The sequence below is a fragment of the Impatiens glandulifera genome, chromosome 5 (genome assembly GCF_907164915.1).
Source record: "Impatiens glandulifera chromosome 5, dImpGla2.1, whole genome shotgun sequence".
Classification (NCBI taxonomy): Eukaryota; Viridiplantae; Streptophyta; class Magnoliopsida; order Ericales; family Balsaminaceae; genus Impatiens; species Impatiens glandulifera.
In genome coordinates this window covers 10464812-10487263 of record NC_061866.1, presented here as the reverse complement: position 1 = coordinate 10487263, position 22452 = coordinate 10464812, and the positions used below count along the sequence as shown (strand labels likewise).

General features: G+C 28.7%; 1 protein-coding gene and 5 non-coding genes across 6 annotated transcripts; all 6 read left to right on the top strand.

Annotated features, from left to right (window-relative positions):
* The first annotated feature begins 5745 nt into the window (after nt 1–5745).
* On the top strand, nt 5746–6594 carry LOC124940071 (cysteine-rich and transmembrane domain-containing protein WIH2-like). Its single transcript, XM_047480549.1, has 3 exons — nt 5746–5942; nt 6036–6228; nt 6419–6594. Exons 1-3 carry the CDS (start codon nt 5891–5893, stop codon nt 6462–6464), a joined length of 291 nt encoding a protein of 96 aa, XP_047336505.1. The 5' UTR covers nt 5746–5890; the 3' UTR covers nt 6465–6594.
* A 3477-nt stretch (nt 6595–10071) lies between these two features.
* On the top strand, nt 10072–10143 carry TRNAP-AGG. The gene has a single exon. It is a non-coding gene; the product is annotated as a tRNA-Pro (tRNA).
* A 5932-nt stretch (nt 10144–16075) lies between these two features.
* TRNAP-AGG lies at nt 16076–16147 on the top strand. Its single transcript has one exon. It is a non-coding gene; the product is annotated as a tRNA-Pro (tRNA).
* Nucleotides 16148–16836: 689 nt separating this feature from the next.
* TRNAP-UGG lies at nt 16837–16908 on the top strand. Its single transcript has one exon. It is a non-coding gene; the product is annotated as a tRNA-Pro (tRNA).
* A 1450-nt stretch (nt 16909–18358) lies between these two features.
* TRNAP-UGG lies at nt 18359–18430 on the top strand. Its single transcript has one exon. It is a non-coding gene; the product is annotated as a tRNA-Pro (tRNA).
* A 3734-nt stretch (nt 18431–22164) lies between these two features.
* TRNAP-AGG lies at nt 22165–22236 on the top strand. The gene has a single exon. It is a non-coding gene; the product is annotated as a tRNA-Pro (tRNA).
* Nucleotides 22237–22452: the final 216 nt, after the last annotated feature.

Sequence of the window (22452 nt, the reverse complement as noted above, 5' to 3'; positions counted from 1 at the left end):
ACCGTATTTGATGGTTGATTCGAGGCATGTGTTAGACACATTTCCCTTAAAACAGTTCCACCGTCTCCCCGTGTGCTAGAGCTTATCACAGATGGCTGTCTCCCAGGGTACAACGAATCTAGTAGTGATTCAGCACCGGAATCACTACACAACGAGCATGATAAAGTACATGAACTATCACCGGGTTTCAACGGAAAATATCGAGCGAAGACCTCGAAGAACACTCACAAAACAAGAAGAAGGCTTTTGGAATTCTAGAGTGAGAAAGAAAGAAAATGATGAAGTGATGTGTTTTTTTTTTGTTCATGGGATGGTGTGGGATAGAATGACTATTTAGATTGTTGAAATAATAAACACTTAATTAAATCATCAATTGATCCAACGGTTGGCATTGTTTGCCTCTTCATTTGCCTTAATATTTCTTCTTAATGAAGGGTAATTGTTTGCCAAAATTAATGAAGACATTTATTTTGCAATACTCACATTACATGGTTTTTTAATCTGTTAATAATAATATTAAATTATCATAACGATTAATATTAAATTATCATAACGATTAATTATAATAACAAACTCATGTAAGTCACGCTACAAATTAACAACATTTTGTTAATTGGTCATCAAGGCATTTTAATTAATTAATTTAAATTAATTAATTCAAACATTTGGATCAAATTTCACCCTTTAATTCACGTTTGAATTTCATGTGAATTTGATTTAATTTTATTACCCACATTCTAATTTCCATTCATTAATGGAATTTATAGAATTAGTTTAAAAATTCTAACATGGAGTTGGAACCTCGAACCATTGAGGTAAGGATAAAGTTCATTTTTTCTTGGAAATTAAAAAAGAACTAGACTAACACCCCACAGTTATGACCTCCCGCTTAAACTCAAAACCCTTCCAAATGGAATCGAACCTGTGACATATTTGATCTCTTAAGCCGACTCTTAGGATATCTCCGGCCTCTTTGAGAAGTCCTGGGATCGAGTCCTTCAGGCGGCAAGTTATGCACCTAATTAAATGGTTAAGTGTATTTGTGGATTATGTGTTTAAGCCCTTGTGACCAATGATAGAGTTCATTATAAGGTAGACAAACAAAGATTTGCTTTGAAAAACTCGAATGAGATTTCTCATGACACGACAATCGAGATCATAGTTCATTTGACGCAATGAAGTTCTTCTTGCACCACTCTATCAAAATAAAATGATATAATCGAGGGAACTATACACTAAATACCGATGATATTCCATAGAAGAATCTAAAGTTTAAATGCAATAGACAATATAGTAATATGTGAAGTAAATTCAAAGAAGGCATAGAAAATGTGGCATCTACTAATAAAGGAGGACAACTCTTAACATGTGCAACATAAAGGGCTCCATATTACACCACTAGACAATTTTTTTGTCAAATCAAATTCATTTTTTCGTTAATATGATCACATAACTAATCTCATATCTTAAGTATCTTTTGAGCCTAAAGCAAGGATGCAAGGTCGAACATATCATTCATTAATTGATGCATCTTGACAACTAGCAACAATAGATAAGGGCACAAAGGCATTCTGCATGAAACTTTTCGTTCCACACTAGACATCGTTCCATAAATAAATGGAAGAACCCCGACCGATCTAGAATACTAAATTATTTATGCTTTGAATTGACATAAATACCCTTCTACATGCCGACCCCAAAAGAGTTAGAAAATGAATCGGTGAAGAAACCAAACCAGCCTTAAAGGATCATCTTTGTAATAATATCATGTTCATAAATTTCAAGTTTATAATAGAATAAGACATTTTCTCATATCAAAAAATCTCAACACTAACTTTTGCCAAGCTTAGTATATGTTGTAAAGAAAAAGAGAAATTGAAACCCCCATAAGACCTTAAACCAAATCCTTGATACTCTAACTAACTCAAGTCTTAAGGTAAGATGTTGTATGAGTTTCAATAAAAACAAATGTTTGAGGTGTTTTTTAATTATATTAATAAATATCAATATAAAGACGACAATAGGTAGTAATCATATCCTAGTCAGAAACCCATTAAAAATAATTGATTCTTCTTTTACCAGAGGTGCACTTGTCTGGCACAAATTAAGTGAAGCTATAATTGGATGAGAATTATTTAATAATGTTTTCAGAGATCATACCATTTTAAAGAGACATTACTTTGACAGATTGGACTCCATAGACTTATTCTCTTTTAAAAAATAATAATAATAATTGAGTCAATGCCTTAATTGATTATCAATGTTAATGTTTATATATATAAAGTGTCCTAGACTTTTTCATTGTTACATGTTATGTATTGAGTAGTACGTGATTAAAATTTTATATTATAAGTCAATAAACAAATAAACACAACTAATCAAAATTATTTTGTTTGTGTTAAAAAGATTTACAAATGTTTCAAACTTACAAATTAATTAAAATCACTCATCATATTCATATTCTTATTTTGATTTTTATATTTTTTGGAATCAGTTTCTAATAAAAGAGAATAAGCCTAGCTGAGTATTTAAACTTTGATATGTATAAAATAGTCTTTATAGTCATGTTTTGCTTTGATATATTTTTCAATTTGATATTTAATCTCTAAGCTTCTAGTTAGCTCACAAAAACATATTTATTTGTGATTCTCAAAATTACGATAATTGAAAATAATATTTATTTTATTTGTCATCATTTTGACATGTATAAAATAATCTTTCTAATTATTCCAAAGTTCTATAAGTTGAATTAATCAAATTCAATTTTTTTCTTATATTTCAGAGTACACATTTATTCGAAATTCCATTTAGATCCATTTTTTTATTTAATTGCAATAAATACTTTATGCCAAACAATTGCAACAATGCTAATAATCCTTCAATAATTTGTATTTATATTTAGAAGAAATGGAGAGAAAATATAATTTCAAAGGGTTCAACCATCTAATTAATTCTTGAAAATGTGAAAGTTAGGTGAAACATACCAATCACCTAAATAAATATAAGTTATGATAGGAAATTGTCATAAGTTTCTAAAAAAGAAAAAAAAAATTGCCATAAGTTAACTAAAGAGTAAATCTAAAACATATGGAAAAAAAGGGCTTGTCTAAATGTAAAAACCTCAAAACTCTAGACTATTGCATCGAGATTTCAAAAGTACTGAAATTAAGCACGAATATCTTTTGCGCTAAACCCTCGTATTTAATACAAATCTTCCGTATCTTCTTATCATTATTTGATTTGTACTCGAATCATTTTCCATTACCCCCTTTAAAGTTTCAATAACTTTTTATCAATTCTATTAATGATAAGTTCATCATCATTAATTGTTATGAAAAGTCCAGGTCTTTTTCAAATAACATACTATTAGTCCATTCCCCACAAATATGGTAATATATATTACCCCAAATTGACCCATATTTATGTACTAATGAGCTGTTTCTCCATCTAATGAAGCGATAAGATGAGCTTAGCCTTTGTTTGACCATTGCATTTATTGCATTTTCTATTCAGTTTTACATTGATTTATTATAAAATTAATTAATAGTTAAGATTGGAGCTCATATGACCAAAGTTTCATGATAAATTTTCTTAATTAATTTTGATATAATATAATTTTTTTTATTATAATTTTTTTCTAGTTAATTATAAAGAGAATATTATATCTATTTACAAAACTTAGTCAAGAATGTAAAACTTAGTTATATACAAAAGTATGATTGTGTATATAAATTTGATAAAATATTCAAAAGAAGAATGATATTTCGGCTTAAGAGACCAAAATGTCACGGATTCAAGTTCAATTGGGAGCGCTTTGAGTTTAAACATATACATGACGGTGGGGTGTCAATTCTCCTTAATTAAAAAAAAATTACCATGAACGAGTTAATTTTGTTTAATTTCAATTAATCATCCTCAAACAAATTTTGTTTAGAAAATTCAAACCCAATAAAGGTCACACATGACTTTGAGTTAAACAAATAAATTAGCATTTTAACTATTTTTTATTTATTATTTTAACTTAAATATAAAATCATTATTAATAGATTTAATTAATGCATATTTTAATCATTTTAAGTATTTTTTATAAATATTTTTGCACCTCTTAAAAATTATATAAATATATATTTTGTACAACCTTAAGAATAACTAATGTCAGACTATGATAAAAAAAAAAAAAATTGTTATAAAATATTTATTTGAAGAAGAAAATTCAAAGTAAACAAAGTCTTAGTCTTTTAGAGACCTGTCAAAAACCAATATTCCTTTGGATACTTTTAAATTTTCAAAGTAATTTATATGGGACACTTGTTTTGAATGACGTAATACAAAAAAAAAAAAAAAAAATTCTATGTTTATATATTATTGCTTTTTTTAAGTTATTTTGAGTCTAGAATTCTATAGGTGAAACTTGGCTAGCAGCATTGTTAACAGGTTATTTAAAAAATTGAGGTAATAATTTTGAAGATATAATGTTTTTTTTAATAAAAATATTTAAAGAGTATTGATATATATAAATAAAATAAATAATAATAATTTAAAATAAAAAATATTTTAGTATTTTAGTTAATAAATTAAATAATGTAATTGATGAAAAGAAATGAAATTGTGTTTGATTTGTATGAAATTATTTGAAAAAACCCATACTTTAGGCCTAAAAATTCAACTCATTATTTTATATATTATATATAAATTTATTTATTTTTGTTGTTGTAAAAAGTGATTCAGTGTTTGCCCAATATTTTTAAAACTATTTCATTTTGAAGCAATATTCTCCAGATTGTTTAGATGAAAAAAAAGATTATTTTAAATAATTTCAATTTAATCAAATATTATTTTTTTTCTCATTTGTTTAGATGAGGTTATAACAAATTTATAAAAAAATCAATAAAAAAATTCAATAATTTTAAATTTTTTTTAGTGACTCCAAATATAAGTAGTTTCATAACAATAATGTAGTAGAGTAAACCAAACCAACTAATAATGACGGTATCCAAAAAATATCTACAAAATATTTTAAGCGACAACAAAATCTATCAATAATGACAATTGGTTGGTAAGTAACACTAAAAAATGTTATGTCAAATAATAATTAATCATGTACATATGTGATCAAAATATTGAGAAACTCAAATAAATCAAAGAAAAATACATACAATCGCGTCTTAAAATAAATAAATAAATTAGTTTTAATAACTTTTTATTAAAAGAAACATAAAAAAATAATTTCAAATTTAACAACTTAATTTAAGAAAAAATATATAAAACTCATAAAAGTATTATCAAGACAATTATTGGATATGATCACCAAAAAGTCCATCAAAAATTGTAAATATTATTCAAAATCGGAAAGAAAAATTCGATCCAACTAAATATGATGCCTACTCAAATTTGAATAAAGTGTTTAAAATGCTATTAAGATAAAAAATAAAAAAAAAATAAAAAAGACTTTTCGTTTTTTTTTATTATTCGTTTTTTTTATTATTTTTTATTTTTATTAATAAAATAAAAAATGATAAAATAAATTTAGAAAGAGAAAAAAGAACAGAAGTCTTAAATTATGATAAATATATTTTTAAAGAATAATTTTAGTTGAGTCAAAGTTTAATAAAATAATTTTATATATCAATTTACTTTTAAATTTTGATTTTAGGGATAAAAAAAATAAAATAAAAAAATCCAACTTAATCCACGCGTTTTGTACGCGCATTGATAGCGCTTACCAAATATAAATCCAGAATCCCAATTCCCGAAACAACTGCATTTGTTATCTCTCTTCTATCTTTCTTTCTCTCTCCCGCCGGCGGCCGGCTAAATCTTCTGAATCTCCATATCAAAAATCCAAACTTTGTTACAAAGGAAGAACAATCGATCATCAAGAATCAGAATCATGAGTTACTACAATCAATCGCAACCACCCGTCGGTGTTCCTCCTCCACAGGGTAAGCTTTTAGATCGTACTTGATTAGATCTATCTGATTGATGATCTTGTATTGACTTTAAAAACCCTTTTTTGTTCTGTATATGAATTTTAGGTTATCCCCCTGAAGGCTACTCAAAAGATGCTTACCCACCTCAAGGATATCCTCCACAAGGATACCCACCTCAAGGGTACCCTCAAGGTGGGTATCCTCCTCAAGGAGGTTACCCTCCTCAGTATGCTCCACAGTATGGTGCTCCTCCTCCTCAACAACAACAGAACAGCAAGGCCGGTTGTCTTGAAGGCTGGTATGAACATCTAACCTAACTGTTGATTCTTCTTTTTGGATCTGGGTTTTTCTTCAAGATATGAATTGACTTGTTTCTAGATTTGGGTTATGAAAATTGAACTAATTTGACTTACCTAATTCTTGTTGATTTCTTGAAATATATCAATTAGATGATTCATTTGATGGGTTTGTTTTCTTTTGTATTGCAGTTTGGCTGCATTGTGCTGTTGTTGCCTGTTGGATGCTATGTTCTAATCACCAATATCTGCTGTCAAAACTTTAAATAAATAATTGGATTGGATGATATGATTATTGATATATGTTTTTATGTTTTTCTGTGAGAGATTTGGTTGATATTTGGAAATACATTGAACAATGCTTTTATCACATTTGTGTTCTTTAATTTGTTGTTGAATTATTTTTCTTTAATTACTCATTTAGATGGTAAAAATCTACTACTATTATTAGTCTTTTTAAGCCTTGTATGATGATATAAGTTGAATAATCATACTAGGCTTAGGAATAATACACAATCAATAATTCAACAATATAAATTATTGAGTTATGGTAATTTCAAGGTTAAGTAGAAAGAGTTTTGATTCTTATTATGAATGGATTAAAGAAAAAAAACATTGTACTTCTGTTTTTTTTTTTTTAAAAGGGTGTATGGGGGAGAAAAATGACAAGATTATTGTAATTAGGATCATTCAACTCAACTTTATGAACTCTTTTCACCTAAAGCGAATTTCTTTCTAGGGGCAGGCAAATCAATAGAGTTCAAGTCTCAACTAAATATTTATTAGCTCATATTTAGTAAATCGAACGAGTTTATAAATTTGAGATTGACTCAATTAAATATTTATTAGCTCGAGCTCAAACGAGTTTATAAATTTGAGTTTGAACTCGACTCAATTATTTACCTGACTCAATTATTTACCTATCGACTCAAAAAACTTGAACTAAAATTAAATTTTCAAATATTTATATAGAAAATATATTTATTTTAAATTTTAATATTAAAATAAATAAATAAAATATATTATTTATTATAGACTCGACAAGCAATCCAACAATATTATACGAGTTCGACTCGATTTTGATCAAAGTCAAACGCTTCACTTATTTTAGTCTAGTCACTATTTTCAGTTCGGCTGTTTATCGAATCACTATGGAATTTTTAAAGTTTCCTCTATAATATGAGTTACTAATTGGTGTTATAATTGAGTAAATAAAAAATGAGTAGTGATAGAGAGAGTGAATTTGGTGAGGAAATTTGGTGAGGAAATGACTTGGCATCACTTTCATTGGTTGGAAAATGTAAAATTGAGAGGAAAGAGAGAAAAGAGATAAATTATTTAATTTTTTCAGCGAATCTTATGCCAAGTCATTCCCTCACCAAATTCCTTCACCTAATCATTTCTCATAAAAAATATATATATTTAAAATAAACTTATAAATAATAAGCATTTGCACAATATTCATAAATTAAAATTTTATTTTCAAACTTTATATTCTATTCGACTACACTTTTCACAATATATATATATATATATATATATATATATATATATATATATATAATCAGAAACACATTATTTTATTCAGTAGTGCTTTACAAAATGATCAATGCTATCTTAAAAAAACAATTTATCATTTATAATTTTAATTATATAAATTAATTTAACTATATGTAATTAAAAAAGATATTAATGAATATTTTTTAAAGTTAAAAATAAGAATAAAACTTAAATTAACTTTAGTGATATCTTTTATTTTTCGTGAAGACTAATTTAGTGGTCATGGGTCAAGTCTTCACGGGATAATTAAAAATAGAAAAAAGTAATTTATTTTTATTTCAATTTTTGTTAATTAGTAATTCAATTGAACCACATGTTAAGAGGATATTTATTCGGTGGAAAGTTGAGTGAGGTTGATGTATCTCGCCTGGACCTAACTAACCCCACTTTATAATATTTAATTATTTTTATTTAACAAAAAATTGACAAAAATTAATCTAAGAAATTTTTTAAAAAATATAAAGGTTTTCTAATTAGAATTGACAACTCCTAAATTCATATAAATAATAATAATAATAATAATAATAATAATAATAATGTCAATGGATTACGAGATCACCATTTTCTTTTTCATATATTGTTGGATTACTTTATAGCTTTTCTTTAGGATCATGGGTGAGTTTTCTTATGATAAATTGTGAAATAAATTGTTTTAACTTATTTATTTTTTATATAAGGGCGAGCTTTGTAACAAAATAGATAAAATAAAACAAGTTTTATCCTTTTTTTAAAAAAAAAAAATACAAACCAAATTTTACTTAGTAGGTTGAAATAGATATTAAATACAACTACAAGTCTACAAGTCAATTCCTATTTAGTCATTAATTAGTATCCAACTTCAAAAGAACTAGCAAATTTAATATTCCATAGAAAGGCTGTATTTGTAGAAAAAACTGTTTTTTTTAACTTTTATTGCATGCGTTTGTTAAGAATTAATTTTATAATTTTTGTTCTCTTAGAAGAAAAAATTTTGTCACTTGAATTACCTAGTAAATTAACAATTAATAAATTTAAAAATTATAATTGATACCTTAATGACTAAATTGATCTATCTAACCAAAATATGAAATTTAAAAAATCATTTTGATAATCATAAATCAAGTCGAGATACAACATTCAACCACTAAAAGATAAAATCAAAGTAAAAGAATAATCCGCGTTTCATTTCTACTACTGTTACAAATTCATATCAAAAGAGAAAATCATCAAAGTTGCTTCAAGAATAGTTGTAAATGAAGCTGAAATAACAATGAATTTCATATCACATTTTACAAACTACAAATTAACCCAATATTATAGTTTCATAAAGGGTGCAAACTGCAAAATGATCCTCTCTAATATATATAGATGTACTTTCAATGAAGACTTTGATGGTGAATTGTAACTTTTAAAAATCTAGGGACATATATAAATGAACTTTTGTCTCTAAAGAAATTAAGCAGAAATGCAACTTGAAATTAATAACAACTAGCATTTAGCCCGTGCATTTACACGAGTAATAATATAAAAATCGTGAAAAAAAAATTACGGATAACATTTTTTGACATTTTTTAACCGTTTTAAGTTTATGGGTGAGTCAACCCATAATCCGACCCAAGTATCCATTTACTCAACATCATTATATATTATTTAGTTAAAAAGTTGAACTAATATTAATATTAAAACGTCCCGCGTTTATCAAATTTGGTGTTGAATTTAAAATATAAAGTCTTTGTAGCCTAGTTGGTTAAAGAGTTGTACTTGTTTTGTTAGGTTGCAAGTTCGAAACATACCTCTAGCATTTTTAATTTTATTTTTAACCGTTTTAAATTTAAAAACGGGTCAATCCACAATCCGACCCAAGTATCTAAATTAACAACAACTCTCGACCCGGCAATCCGGATACTTTAAAAATTAAGCATCATTATATATATATAGATTCCCAATAACTATAAGTCTACTGCAAGGAATAAACACAACTCTCATTAAAAATATTAGTCACAAATTTGATTATTGATAGAGGATGAATCGGTTCTAAGAATGGACATGCAATCTTTTGACCAATGATATATATATTTTTTAATCTCACGACCAAGTTGTACCATTTCCACCATCTAGATCTCTGACAATAATATATGTTGTAAATAAAAAAGTCAGCAGAAAAATAAATATAAGTAATAAATTTTCAATTTAAATATGCATAAAAATCAATGAAAACAAATTGTGACATAAAATGAAAACTAAACAATAATAGAAGAATAGTGTAAATTAGTTAAGTAAAAATAACTGTTTTTCAAAATACAAAAGGGCATTTGGTCTAGTGGTATGATTCTCGCTTAGGGTGCGAGAGGTCCCGAGTTCAATTCTCGGAATGCCCCTTGTTTTTACATAATTTTTTTTTTTCAAAATTATCGGTTTGAATTTTCAACAAATGTGTTAATTCTCATTGTTTTAGTATTGAATGCAAATGAAAGGACTTCTTAAATGTGAATTAAGATGTAGTTACTTGCTTCTTATGTCACAAGCCAAGCAATATTGACCCTCCAAAGATCACATAGAACCTTTTAATAACTATGTCAATAACTAAAAGTAAAAGCCTCTTCAATCATTCCTCTTTAAAGAAGTACTTTATGTGAAAAGAAAAATCTAGCTAATGTTCAATTTTATGTTACCTAGGTTTGTTCTTCACTTATAAATGAAATAAAAAGTTACATAAGCAACCTTGACATTTGGTTAGTGGTATGATTCTCGGTTTGGATCTCATAATGCCCTAATCCATTATCTTTTGCTCAAAGTCAACAAAGTCAAGCAAAAGCATAAATACAAAGGTGAGGTTTTGCAAGGATACATATAATATACAACCATCATCATATTCATGCAAATTCCACAAAAACTACCCACAGAGAAGAAACCATACTCTAATGATTTATTTTGTACATCTTGATATCCCAGATTTTAAGATAAGTAATGAATATTTGTTGCTTTTTCAACTATCTTTATAAGTTTCCCCCAAAAGATAACATGAAAGACAAAATTTAAAAACAAAATGGCAAATAAAGTAGAAATAAAAATTATAAACCTAGAATTGATTACGACAAACAATAGAGAAATAAGGGTAAAAGGAATGGACACATAAATGGGCAAAGGAGAACTAAGTTTAAATCAACTTGTAAAAAATGGGGATGAGACTTAGATAGAGATAGGTGGGAACATAGAGTAAAGATTTTAAAATGTAAATTAAGTGGAAGTTATGTGCCTCATATGTCACAACTCACCAAGCTTGTATTTGCAATGTTACTCTCCGGAAGACCATATAGAACATTGAAATGACTTATGTCTAAGACTCTTGAAAACATTCTTCTTTACAATATTAGCATAATTTACAAGAAGTTAGAGCATTTATCTTCTTCATTTTAATAGGTAAACTTAAACACGAGGGCATTTAATCTAATGGTATGATTATCGTTTTGGGTGCGAGAGGTCCTGAGTTTGATTATTGGAATGCCCCTCATCTACATTTTTATTTTAAACATTAGTTCGCAACTAAACTTATAACATTCATCATCCCGAGTTCAATTCTCGGAATGCCCCTCATCTACATTTTTATTCAACATGGATCAACAATTTCGATTCTCAAAATTCCCCCTCATCTACATTTTTATTCTGCATGGATCAACAATAAAGGCCACTAAATTAACAAGATTTTGAGGATCAAAATAAAAACAAACCACTAAATTAACAATATTTTGAGAACCAAAATGAGAACAAATCAATTCTATATGACTCCTTTTTAAACATTAGTTGGCAACTAAACTTACAACATTCATCATCCCAAGTTCGATTCTCAAAATGCCCCTCATCTACATTTTTATTCTGCATGGATCAACAATTTCGATTCTCGAAATGCCTCTCATCTACATTTTTATTCTGCATTTTGACTACTCTTAGTCGAATTCTATATGACTCATTTTATAAATATTAGTTCGCAGTTAAACCCTTGATAAACGTCATCCAATTTTTAAGGGCATTTGATATAGTGAAATGATACTTGCTTTGGGTACTTGAGTTCGACTCTCAGAATGCCCCTTATCTACTTTTTTTTAAAAACCACATTTTGTTGAGCATAGATGATAGATCAACAATATAAACCCGAAGCTCATTCAAAGGGAATGTTTTGGAAGGACTCATATACCTCATTCATTTATGTCATCTACATATTAGAACCACAAGTTATATCTTGACTATTCTAACTCATAGGCCATTAATATTACATATATGCTAATTCATAAAGCTAAGAATGAATGCATTTCTACATTACACTTAGAAACTATTTACAAGTAAACTAACAAGATTTTAAGGACAAAATGAGAACAAACAAATTCTATATGACTCATTTTGTAAACATTAGTTCACAATTAAACCCTCAATAATCATCATCCAAGTTTTAAGTCATCTTCATATTACAACCACCATTTAAGTTATATTTTGACTAATTTAACTTATAGTGGCCACTAATAAAAATAGGTAAACTTAAAAATGATGGCATTTGGTATAGTGGTGTGATTCTTGCTTTGGGTGTGAGAGGTATTGAGTTCAATTCTCATAATTCCCCTATCAATTTTCTATTTTATTTAAAATCCTACCTTTTTTGTGCATAGATCAACAAAAATAGGCCAAAAGCTCGTTCAATTGGAATGTTTTGGAAGGACACATATACCTCATCCAATTTTTAAATCATCTTCATATTACAACCACATTACCACATTGAAGTTATATCTGGACTACTTTTAATTCATAGTGGCCATTAATATTATGTCAATTCACAAAGTTCACAAAGTTAAGAATGAATGATTTCTACACGGCACTTGGAAACTATTTACAAGTAAACTAACAAGATTTTGAGGACCAAATGAGAACAACCCAATTTTATATGACACGTTTTATAAACATTAGTTCGCAATTAAACTAATCGTCATCCAATTTTTAAGTCATCTTCATATTTCAACCACCGTTGAAGTTATATCTTTACTACTTTTTTTTTTTGGAAAAACGGTTTAACACCATTTTATTAAAAAGCTCAAAAGTGGGAGGGGTCAATCTTTACTACTTTTACTCATAGTGGCCACTAATAAATATAGTTAAACTTAAAAATGAGGGCATTTTGTCTAGTGGTATGATTCTCGGCTTTGGGTGCGAGAGGTCTCGAGTTCTATTCTTAGAATGTTCCTATCTATTTTATTTAAAACCATATCTTTTATTGTGCATAGATCAACAAAAATAGGCCAAAAGTTCATTCAAAGGGAATGTTTTGGAAGGACACGTATACCTCGACCAATTTTTAAGTCATCTCCATATTACAACCACCGTTGAAGTTATATCTTGACTACTTTAACTCATAGTGGCCACTAATACTATGCCAATTCACAAAGTTAAGAATGAATGCATTTCTACATGCCACTTAGAAACTATGTACAAGTAAACTAACAAGATTATGAGGACCAAAATGAGAACAAACCAATTCTATATGACACATTTCGTAAACATTAGTTCGCAACTAACCCCTCAACATTCATCCTCCAATTTTTAAGTTATCTCCATATTACAACCACCACTAAAGTTATATATTGACTACTCTAACTCATAGTGACCACTAATACTACATATATGCCGATTCACAAAGCTAAGAATGATGCATTTCTGAATGCCACTTAGAAACTATTTACATTTAAATTAACAAGATTTTGAGGACCAAAATGAGAACAAACTAATTCTATATGACTACTTTTGTAAACATCAGTTCGCAACTAAATCCTCAACATTCATCATCCCATTTTTAAGTCATCTCCATATTACAACCACCATTGAAGTTATATATTACTACTCTAACTCATAGTGACCACTAATATTACATATATGCCAATTCAAAAAACTAATAATGAAACTTAGAAACTATTTACAAGTAAACTAACAAGATTTTAAGGACCAAAATATGAACAAACCAATTCTATATGACTCATTTTATAAACATTAGTTCACAATTAAACCCTCAATAATCGGCATGTAATTTTTAAGTCATCTCATATTAGAACCACCGTTGAACTCATAGTGGTCACTAATATTACGTATATGTCAATTAACAAAGCTAAGAATGAATGCATTTCTACATGCCACTTAGAAACTATAGTTTGAGGACCAAAATGTGAACAAACCAATTTTATATAACTTCTTTTATAGATATTAATTCGCAACTAAACACTCAATAGTAGCCTACAATTAAACTACATATATAAAATAAAGTTTGTATAGTGTGGATTAACGTTATGTGTGATCTTCAACATGTTTAATACTAATTGATTCTTTTTTACTTTTTATAAAAATTAATCTTAATAACTTTATAACCTTAACTAATTTAAAGACTCGGATATATTTAATTCACACCATATAGACCATATAGACGGAGAATCGATAATATTGTCACTTATACTGAACTTAATGTAAAGAAAATTTTCAAAATAAGAATGCACTTGAAGAGAATTGAATTCATAAATATCTTTAAAATCACTAATTAAATTAGTAATATATTATATATTTTTAAAAATTTGAATAATAAAAATTTAATAGATAATAAAAAAAAAGTTAGGTTGAACTTAAATTGAGGACAGCCCCTCTATAGACCTGATTGTCTTGATGAGGTCAATTGTAAATCAGCTTATAATAGACTTAATTGTATTGAACTGAATGTAAAGATTATATTGAAAAGAATATTAAAATTTCAGGGGCATATTAGTGACAGGGCATCTTCTTCCCTACTTTCAGAAAATTTGGAAAAATATTTAATAAAAAAACTTAAAAAGTATTATATAATAATTAAATAAAAAATATTTTAATTAATGAACTAAGTGCGAACAAACCCTGCTCATTTTAATTGGACTAACCGTTTCCTAATTACCTTATGCGAAAAACAATTCTGACTTTGGGGGAGAAGTGTAATACAAGAAAAAAAATTATACAAATTAGAAGAATAAAAATGTGAATCAACCTAACTTGAGTTGAGAACTAATTCAACTAACAAATAATTTCTTTTTTAAAATGTAATTTAACTAAGTAAAAATCTTACCTAAAAAATCAAAAGTTTTAGAATTAATTCTCCCTAAAAACACTCATATTTAACCATAATATACTCGAGTAACAAATAAACAATCTACATTTTGAATAACTAGAAGAAGAAAAAAATCAGTAATATGAAAAATTAAACATAAATCTCAATGATATTTTTATCATTTCATTTGACCAAAATTCATACTTTGTGAAAGCTTACAATATAATTATATAGGTTACATGTTCTATAAAACAAGCACACTATATTATCAAATATCATAATGCTGTCCCCAATAAGTTTTTGAGACAGTCATTCGAAAAAGATGCAGATAAAAAAAATGACATTTAAGATTTTACAAATATCAAATTAACCCAACAGTTTCATAAAGGGTGTACAATGACCCTATCTGTTAAAGAATGGGAGGCTTCATTTTTAATTCAATTCAAATGCATCCAATCTATTAATATTTGAAAATAATGTTATAAACTTGAATATAAATCCTAGTAATATCTCACATTGAAAGGTTGTCAACGAACTGAAGAACAAGCCCAGCTGCATTCGAAAAATTGTAATGGCATGAAAATAACAAATGGATTAATTGGATGCCCGCATTGACCAAGGAAATTCCTAAGAAACTCTTTGGATTCACAACTAAAGTAGTGCTTTTCAAGCGAGTTTGCCTATACTTGTGCCTGAAAATTACTTCTACGGGATTAGCAAAGAACAATTGAAACTAAATTTGAAATTTATGAAACTGTCATCATGTAAGATATATAAAATGGTGGGATGAAGGCGAAGGGGAGAAGTTTTTGACAAGATGATGCAAGAATGGAAAATGCAGTGATGAACATTCATGAAAACAGAGGCAAAGTTCATGAAATTAAGAATAGATTTGTTAACTAGTGTGATAAATTAGGGACTACAATTTAAGGTTATAGCAAAGTAGAAATTTATTAAATCAAAGCAAATAACTAGCTAACACCTTCAAAAAGACACCCTTAATTTGAAACCTTAACTAAAGCAAATAACTAGCCAACAGCAACACCTTTAAAAAAACAAATAATTATATAATATAGATATATTAATTTCTATGAAGACTTTGAGGAGCATAGAGCATTAACTTTAGTATCTAATAAATCAAAAATTCAACTTCAAATAAATAATAAAAGTCCCTAAAGTCAATTTCAATAGAGACAACCTAATGAACAAAAGGGCATTTGGTCTAGTGGTATGATTCTCGCTTAGGGTGCGAGAGGTCCCGAGTTCAATTCTCGGAATGCCCCCTTTAAATTTTTTTACTTTTTTTTTTTTTTTTGTCGAAATACAATTTGTCAAGAAACTCTTGACACAAAATATGAATAAAAAATTTGAACAAAGAAACAATATAAGTAAAAGTCTTATTTATCTCATTTCAACTATTCCCTCTAGACTGTTACAAAGTCAGATCTATATAACTACCTCAACCTAGAATCATAAACTATTGTGCAGAATTGTCAACAAAGAACCACATAGAACTTCTTAATAACTAAAGTAAAACCCTCTTCAAATCCTTCTTCTGTACATAAACATCTGAAGTTAGACATATGGGCATTTGGTCTAGTGAGATATGATTCTCACCTTGGTGCGAAATCCTAAACATATTATCAACACTTCAATTTAAATTATGTTTGGTATAGTGGATCTCAAAACTTCCACCCCTATCAGCCTAGAAATAATCAGAAACTAATATGTAGAACTTTCACCTGAGTTCCATATAATTATAACATCATCGGAAAATCCTTAGTTATCATTCTCCCTACAACATTAATCATCAAAACCCGAAGTAGCACAGACAATTGAAAGGACTTCTTCAGATTTAAATCAAGCTGAAGTTACCTACCTCAAATGTCACAAGGCTTGCAATGGTATGCTAAAAGACTTAAATGACTAATGTCTAAGGCTGTGTGATTAAAACAACATTCTATAAATATAAGGGCATTTGGTCTAGTGGTATGATTCTCGCTTTGGGTGCGAGAGGTCCCGAGTTTGATTCTCGAAATGCCCCAATAACATTTGAAGTTTTAAGAACCGAGTGTAAATTTTTAGAAAAAAATCATATAGTTTTATTTTTTACCTCTCATTTAAACTATTATTGAAATTTCCTAACCATGTTATCAGCATTTCAATTTATATTATGTTTTGGTATATAATGGATCTCGAAACTACTACCTAGAATCATAAACATTTGAAGTTTTAAGAGCCGAGTGTAAATTTTTAGAAAAAAATCATATAGTTTTATTTTTTACCTCTCATTTAAACTATTCCTGAAATTTCATAACCATGTTATCAGCATTTCAATTTATATTATGTTTTGGTATATAATGGATCTCGAATCTACTACCTAGAATCATAAACACAAACTAATGTGTAGGTCTTTCACAATAGAACCAAATAACGTAGAATCATCAGAAAAAATGAGGAAATCCATTAGGAAAATAAGACATTCATTAACTCAAACCACCTGATTCTAAATGATTTATTTTTAGTTTTCCATTCCAACCTAAAACCATACATACATTTCAAAAATAATTGTCAACTATCCTATATTTGGTCCAATTAGTCCAAAGTCAATAGCAACTCAACAACAGTTAATGTATCTCTCAACAAGTAGTGCCAAACACAAACTCAAAAAGCTGGAGACATGAGTACACATGACTAGATGCTACTCTTGCAGATTAAGCAATATCATAATTATTTATAGAAAATAAAAAGATGTATCAATTTGGATTACAGTCACAAATGGTCCAATCTGAAGGCAATATCAACTTAACAACAATCAATGTATCTAGATATGTTAAACAAAACATAAATCCACACATAAACTGTCTGTAAGTGACTGGATAATAATAATGCAGAAAAACACAAACTCTGGATATGTTCATACTAAAACATGCACACAAAATCCTTTTTAGCTTAAATAAAAAAGCTATCAATGTACTTGCAATATTTAAGAAGAGTTGTTAGCAGCATCAAAGATTTAAAAATTCATGTGATCTGAAGTCAACTTGAGATCCCTAACAGAAAATACAAAAGGAACAAAAGGAGTAAACATATCTGACTAGATTCAGCATTAAAATTGCAGATTCAATTCAAGCTAATCTCTAACTTTGGTACAAGTCACTGTAATGATCCAAATCAACCTAAATTAATTCCAAAAATGTGAACCCCAAAACCAGAATTGCAATGCTATTGAAATATTTAGTTGATGTTCAACAATGCATGTTCACAATTGTTTTAATGTGATAATGCTATATAGCCAAAAAAACATGCAGCAGCTTAAGTAAAAGCATGTCAAAACAATGAAATCAGGTTTAGAAAAACAATGTCATTTATATATGCATTTATTTTGTGAGCAAACCCATCCAATTTAAATGCATGGACAGCAAAGAAGGAAAGTCAACTTCAACACAAACAATATTTATATTAAACAAATATGTTTCTGTTAATATTCAACCGGGCATTTGGTCTAGTGGTATGATTCTCGCTTTGGGTGCGAGAGGTCCCGAGTTCGATTCTCGGAATGCCCCCAACCATTATCTTTTATTTTAACAATCCAATATCAGAGATAAGTTTTGCAAGGAGACATAGTTTTCAATCCTAATCAAATTTTGAAGTCATTTTCATATTACAATGTAACAAACACCATTGAAATTGATTCATTGACTACTTTAACTCATAGTGGCCTGTAATACAAAGTATATGCAAATTCTACAATGCTAATGATGAAGAAACTGTTATCATTAGTGTCCTCGAGTTTAAAGAATGATCTTGACAAACAGATATACAAATTTACTGCTCAATTATTTACAGATGGGAACCTAGAATTGATTATGAGAAACAATAGAGGTAAGGGTAAAAGGAATGGACACATCTAAATAATCCATAGATGAACAATATAAGACACATCTAAGAAATCCGGTCCAAGTGTAACAAGGACTTATAAAAATTATGGATGCAGTCCGGTATTTGACATAGTGGTATAGTAGTTCTCGCTTAGGGTGCTCTAGATACCTAGTTCAATGTATGTCTACTGTTCTCGAGTTAAGTTAGTAAATGTATATAAGTTGTCAGCCAAAGTTTAGTATACATTGATAGTAACTGTTGTAATTTTTCATCACATATGTAATCATTTTGGGAAGTTGAAAACTTTGATTTTTCTTAGGCATAATTCTCAGAACTCTCTAGAAAATACCAAGAAGCCTCTACCTGGTCATAATTTAGTGAATTATATATAGGAAGATGTAATGGGAATTCTGCCTAACAAGTAATAATGACTGGTTTTGAAAATGTATTAAGAAAAACAAACACTATTAGGCTATATTTGGTTAGGGTTGAAATATCAATTGCAAATGGAAATCTGTTTGTTTAGGAGTATGTTGAAATTAAATTTCCAATAGGGGTCACACCTATACATTTTCTTCCACATTTAGTGATATATGACTTTTTCTTTTGTCATCTGTCTCCTTAGTTAAATGCTTCTGCATCATTTTCCAATGATTTTCTGAGAACATGTCCATACGTTTAGTGAAAACAAATTGTAATAATGTCCCTACATGATAACTATCTATGTCTTAACAAAGTATAGCGTACTTTTCAAACAGGGACACTTCATCTACCGGGATCAAAGCTCTGTTGTGAGAGGATTTTTCCTAATTTTTACAAGGAAAATTAATCAAAGCGTTTTCATAAAACCTAGACAGCCAAATCATATTGCATTTAGAATTGTTGTAAATGAACCTGAAATAATTACCTGTGAATTTGTTGTCCTCTCTTTAATATAAAGTCCAAGTCCACCATTTTCACCACTAATTTAACAATCTGTATTAAGAATAATTTGAAGAAAAACAACAAATGTCAGTAATATGCAAAATTAAACATAATTCTCAAGGCTATTTGTGTCATTCCAAATCGACCAAAACTCATTATTTTTGAAGCTTAAGGTATGATTTTAGGTTACATGATGAAGAAAACACACACACCATATTATCAAATATCATAGTTCTGCCCCGACATGTTTTCGGAAAATCATTGGAAAATGATGCAGAAGCATTTAACTAAGGAGACAGATGACAAAAGAAAAAAAATCATTTAAGTCTTTACAAACTACAAATTAACACAACACAGTTTTAAAGGGGGTGTGCACAATGACCCTCTCTTTTAAAGAGTTGGGAAGCATTTTTTTTCCACTTCAAATGCAAGAAATACATTAATATTTGAAAATAATGTTACAACCTTGAATACAAATATTAGAAATATCTCACAATTGAAAGGTTTCCAGCGAAGTTAAAAAAAGAATGTTCGACAAAATGTTATGGCATGGAAATAACAAATATATAGATAAGGAGAAACCCCCTCATAAAGGGAAGTTTTGGTTCCTTTTGTTGAGTCATGTTTAACCCTGATTGGATGTCTGCATTGATCAAGGAAATTTCTAAGAAAGACCTTGGTTTCCCAACAAACGTTAGTGTTTTTTTTAAGATGACGTTCTTGAAAGAAGGCTCACAATATTGAGTCAGAAAGACTGGAAGTCCTTAGAAAGGTTAGCCGCAGTAGTCATATGTATTTTTTTTTATGTTTTTCTCCAAACAATATATACTTTCTACGATGACTTTGAGGGTGAATTGTATCTTTTCTAAATTTAGGGGCATGTAGAATGAACTATTGTCTAAGAAAGCAGAAAAGAAACTTCAAATGAATAACAATTCCCCATAAATCAACTGCAATGGAATGAACACAACTCTATTAAAAGTATTAGTAACAAATTTAGTTCTCGCTTCAGGACCAATCAATTCTAAAAATGGACCTGCAATCTTTTGACCATTTTCTGGTCTTATTAGATCTCACATACAAGTTGTCATTTTGGACCATTTCAACCACCTAGATCATCTTAAAATAATATCTGATGTAAGTAGAATAGTAGGAAAACACAAATCTCAGTAATAACCCTCCAATTTAAATATACACGACAATCAATGAAAACAAAAATGTTACGTAAAATGAAAGACAGCCTAACAGACGATGAAAGTCAACTTCAACAAGACAACTGTTTTTAAACACAATATACAATATCATAAGAAACAGGGCATTACATTTAGTGGTATGATTTTCACTTAGGGTCAAAATTTCAATTCCCATTTTCCTAAGTTTTTAAAAGGTTTAAATGAGTAGATAAATAAGAAAGAAAAACAGGGGAAATTCATTTCAGCCTTCAGCAGATCCAAATAGTTTTCTAACAATCAATGTATTTACTTTTGAATCTAGACACAATCATTAACATAAGTGAAATGATTGGCTGAAAAAATCAAATAATTTCTCTCTCTTCTCTCTTTCCTCCCACTTTTTCCCTTTTCTGACCAATGAAGTGAAGTCAAGTCATTCCCTCTTCCATTCTCTCCCCTATCACTCCTCTTAACATAATTTGAAGAAAGATTCCATTTAAGTTACTTACCTCATATGTCACCAGTCTTGTATTTGCAATGTTACTTTCCAAAGACCACATAGAACTTGTAAATAACTAAAGTAAAACACTCTTCAAATCTGAAGATAGACATAGGGCATTTGGTCTAGTGGTATGATTCTCATTTTGGGTGTGAGAGGTCCTGATTTCGGTTCTCGGAATGCCCCAACATTTTACTTCTTTAAAAAAATACTATTTTTATTTGTTTTTGACCATTTCAACCAACTACAATAAAATACAATTGCAAGAACTGAACTAGGTTGAAGCAGGGTGAAACTAAGTGTAGATTAAAAAAAATAGAAAAGTCAACCTCAATAAAAAAAAAGTGAGGTCAATTCAACCTTATGATTCAAATAGTTTTCTCATTATTAATATATCTAGGAATTTTTTACTTTAGAAACTAGACACCAAACATGATCATAATTTGAAGAAAGAAACCAATTAAAAAATGAATCGGGAATTCCTAACCATGTTATCAGCACTTCAATATTATGCTTGGTATAGACTATAGTGGATCTCAAAATTACCACCCCTAATCCGCCTAGAATCAAAATCAGAAACTAACATGTAGAGCTTTTACCAGAGCTCCATATATTATATCATTTTCCCTGCAACATTAATCATTAAATACTAACAATGCATATGATAATACTAAATAAAGCTGAAGGTACCTGCCTCAAATGTCACAAGGCAACTTGTATTTCCAAAAGCAATATATAGAAGAACTTTTAAATGACAATATTGGCATTCCATTGGTGCCTTCAACACATTCTCCATTTTAACATTAATTCAAGCTAAACATATGGGCATTTGGTCTAGTGGTATGATTCTCGCTTAGGGTGCGAGAGGTCCCGAGTTCAATTCTCGGAATGCCCCCAATATATTTTTACATTTTTTTGGCATAGTGGATCTCAAAACTATCACCATAATCAGCCTAGAATCATAATCATAAACTAATGTGTTGGGTTTTCCCAAGATATCCAAATAATGATATCCATTAGTTATCATTCTCTCTCGAACAATGATCATCAGATATTCAGACACCTATCATCTTCCAAGAACCTGCTATTAATAATCAAGATGAATGTACCT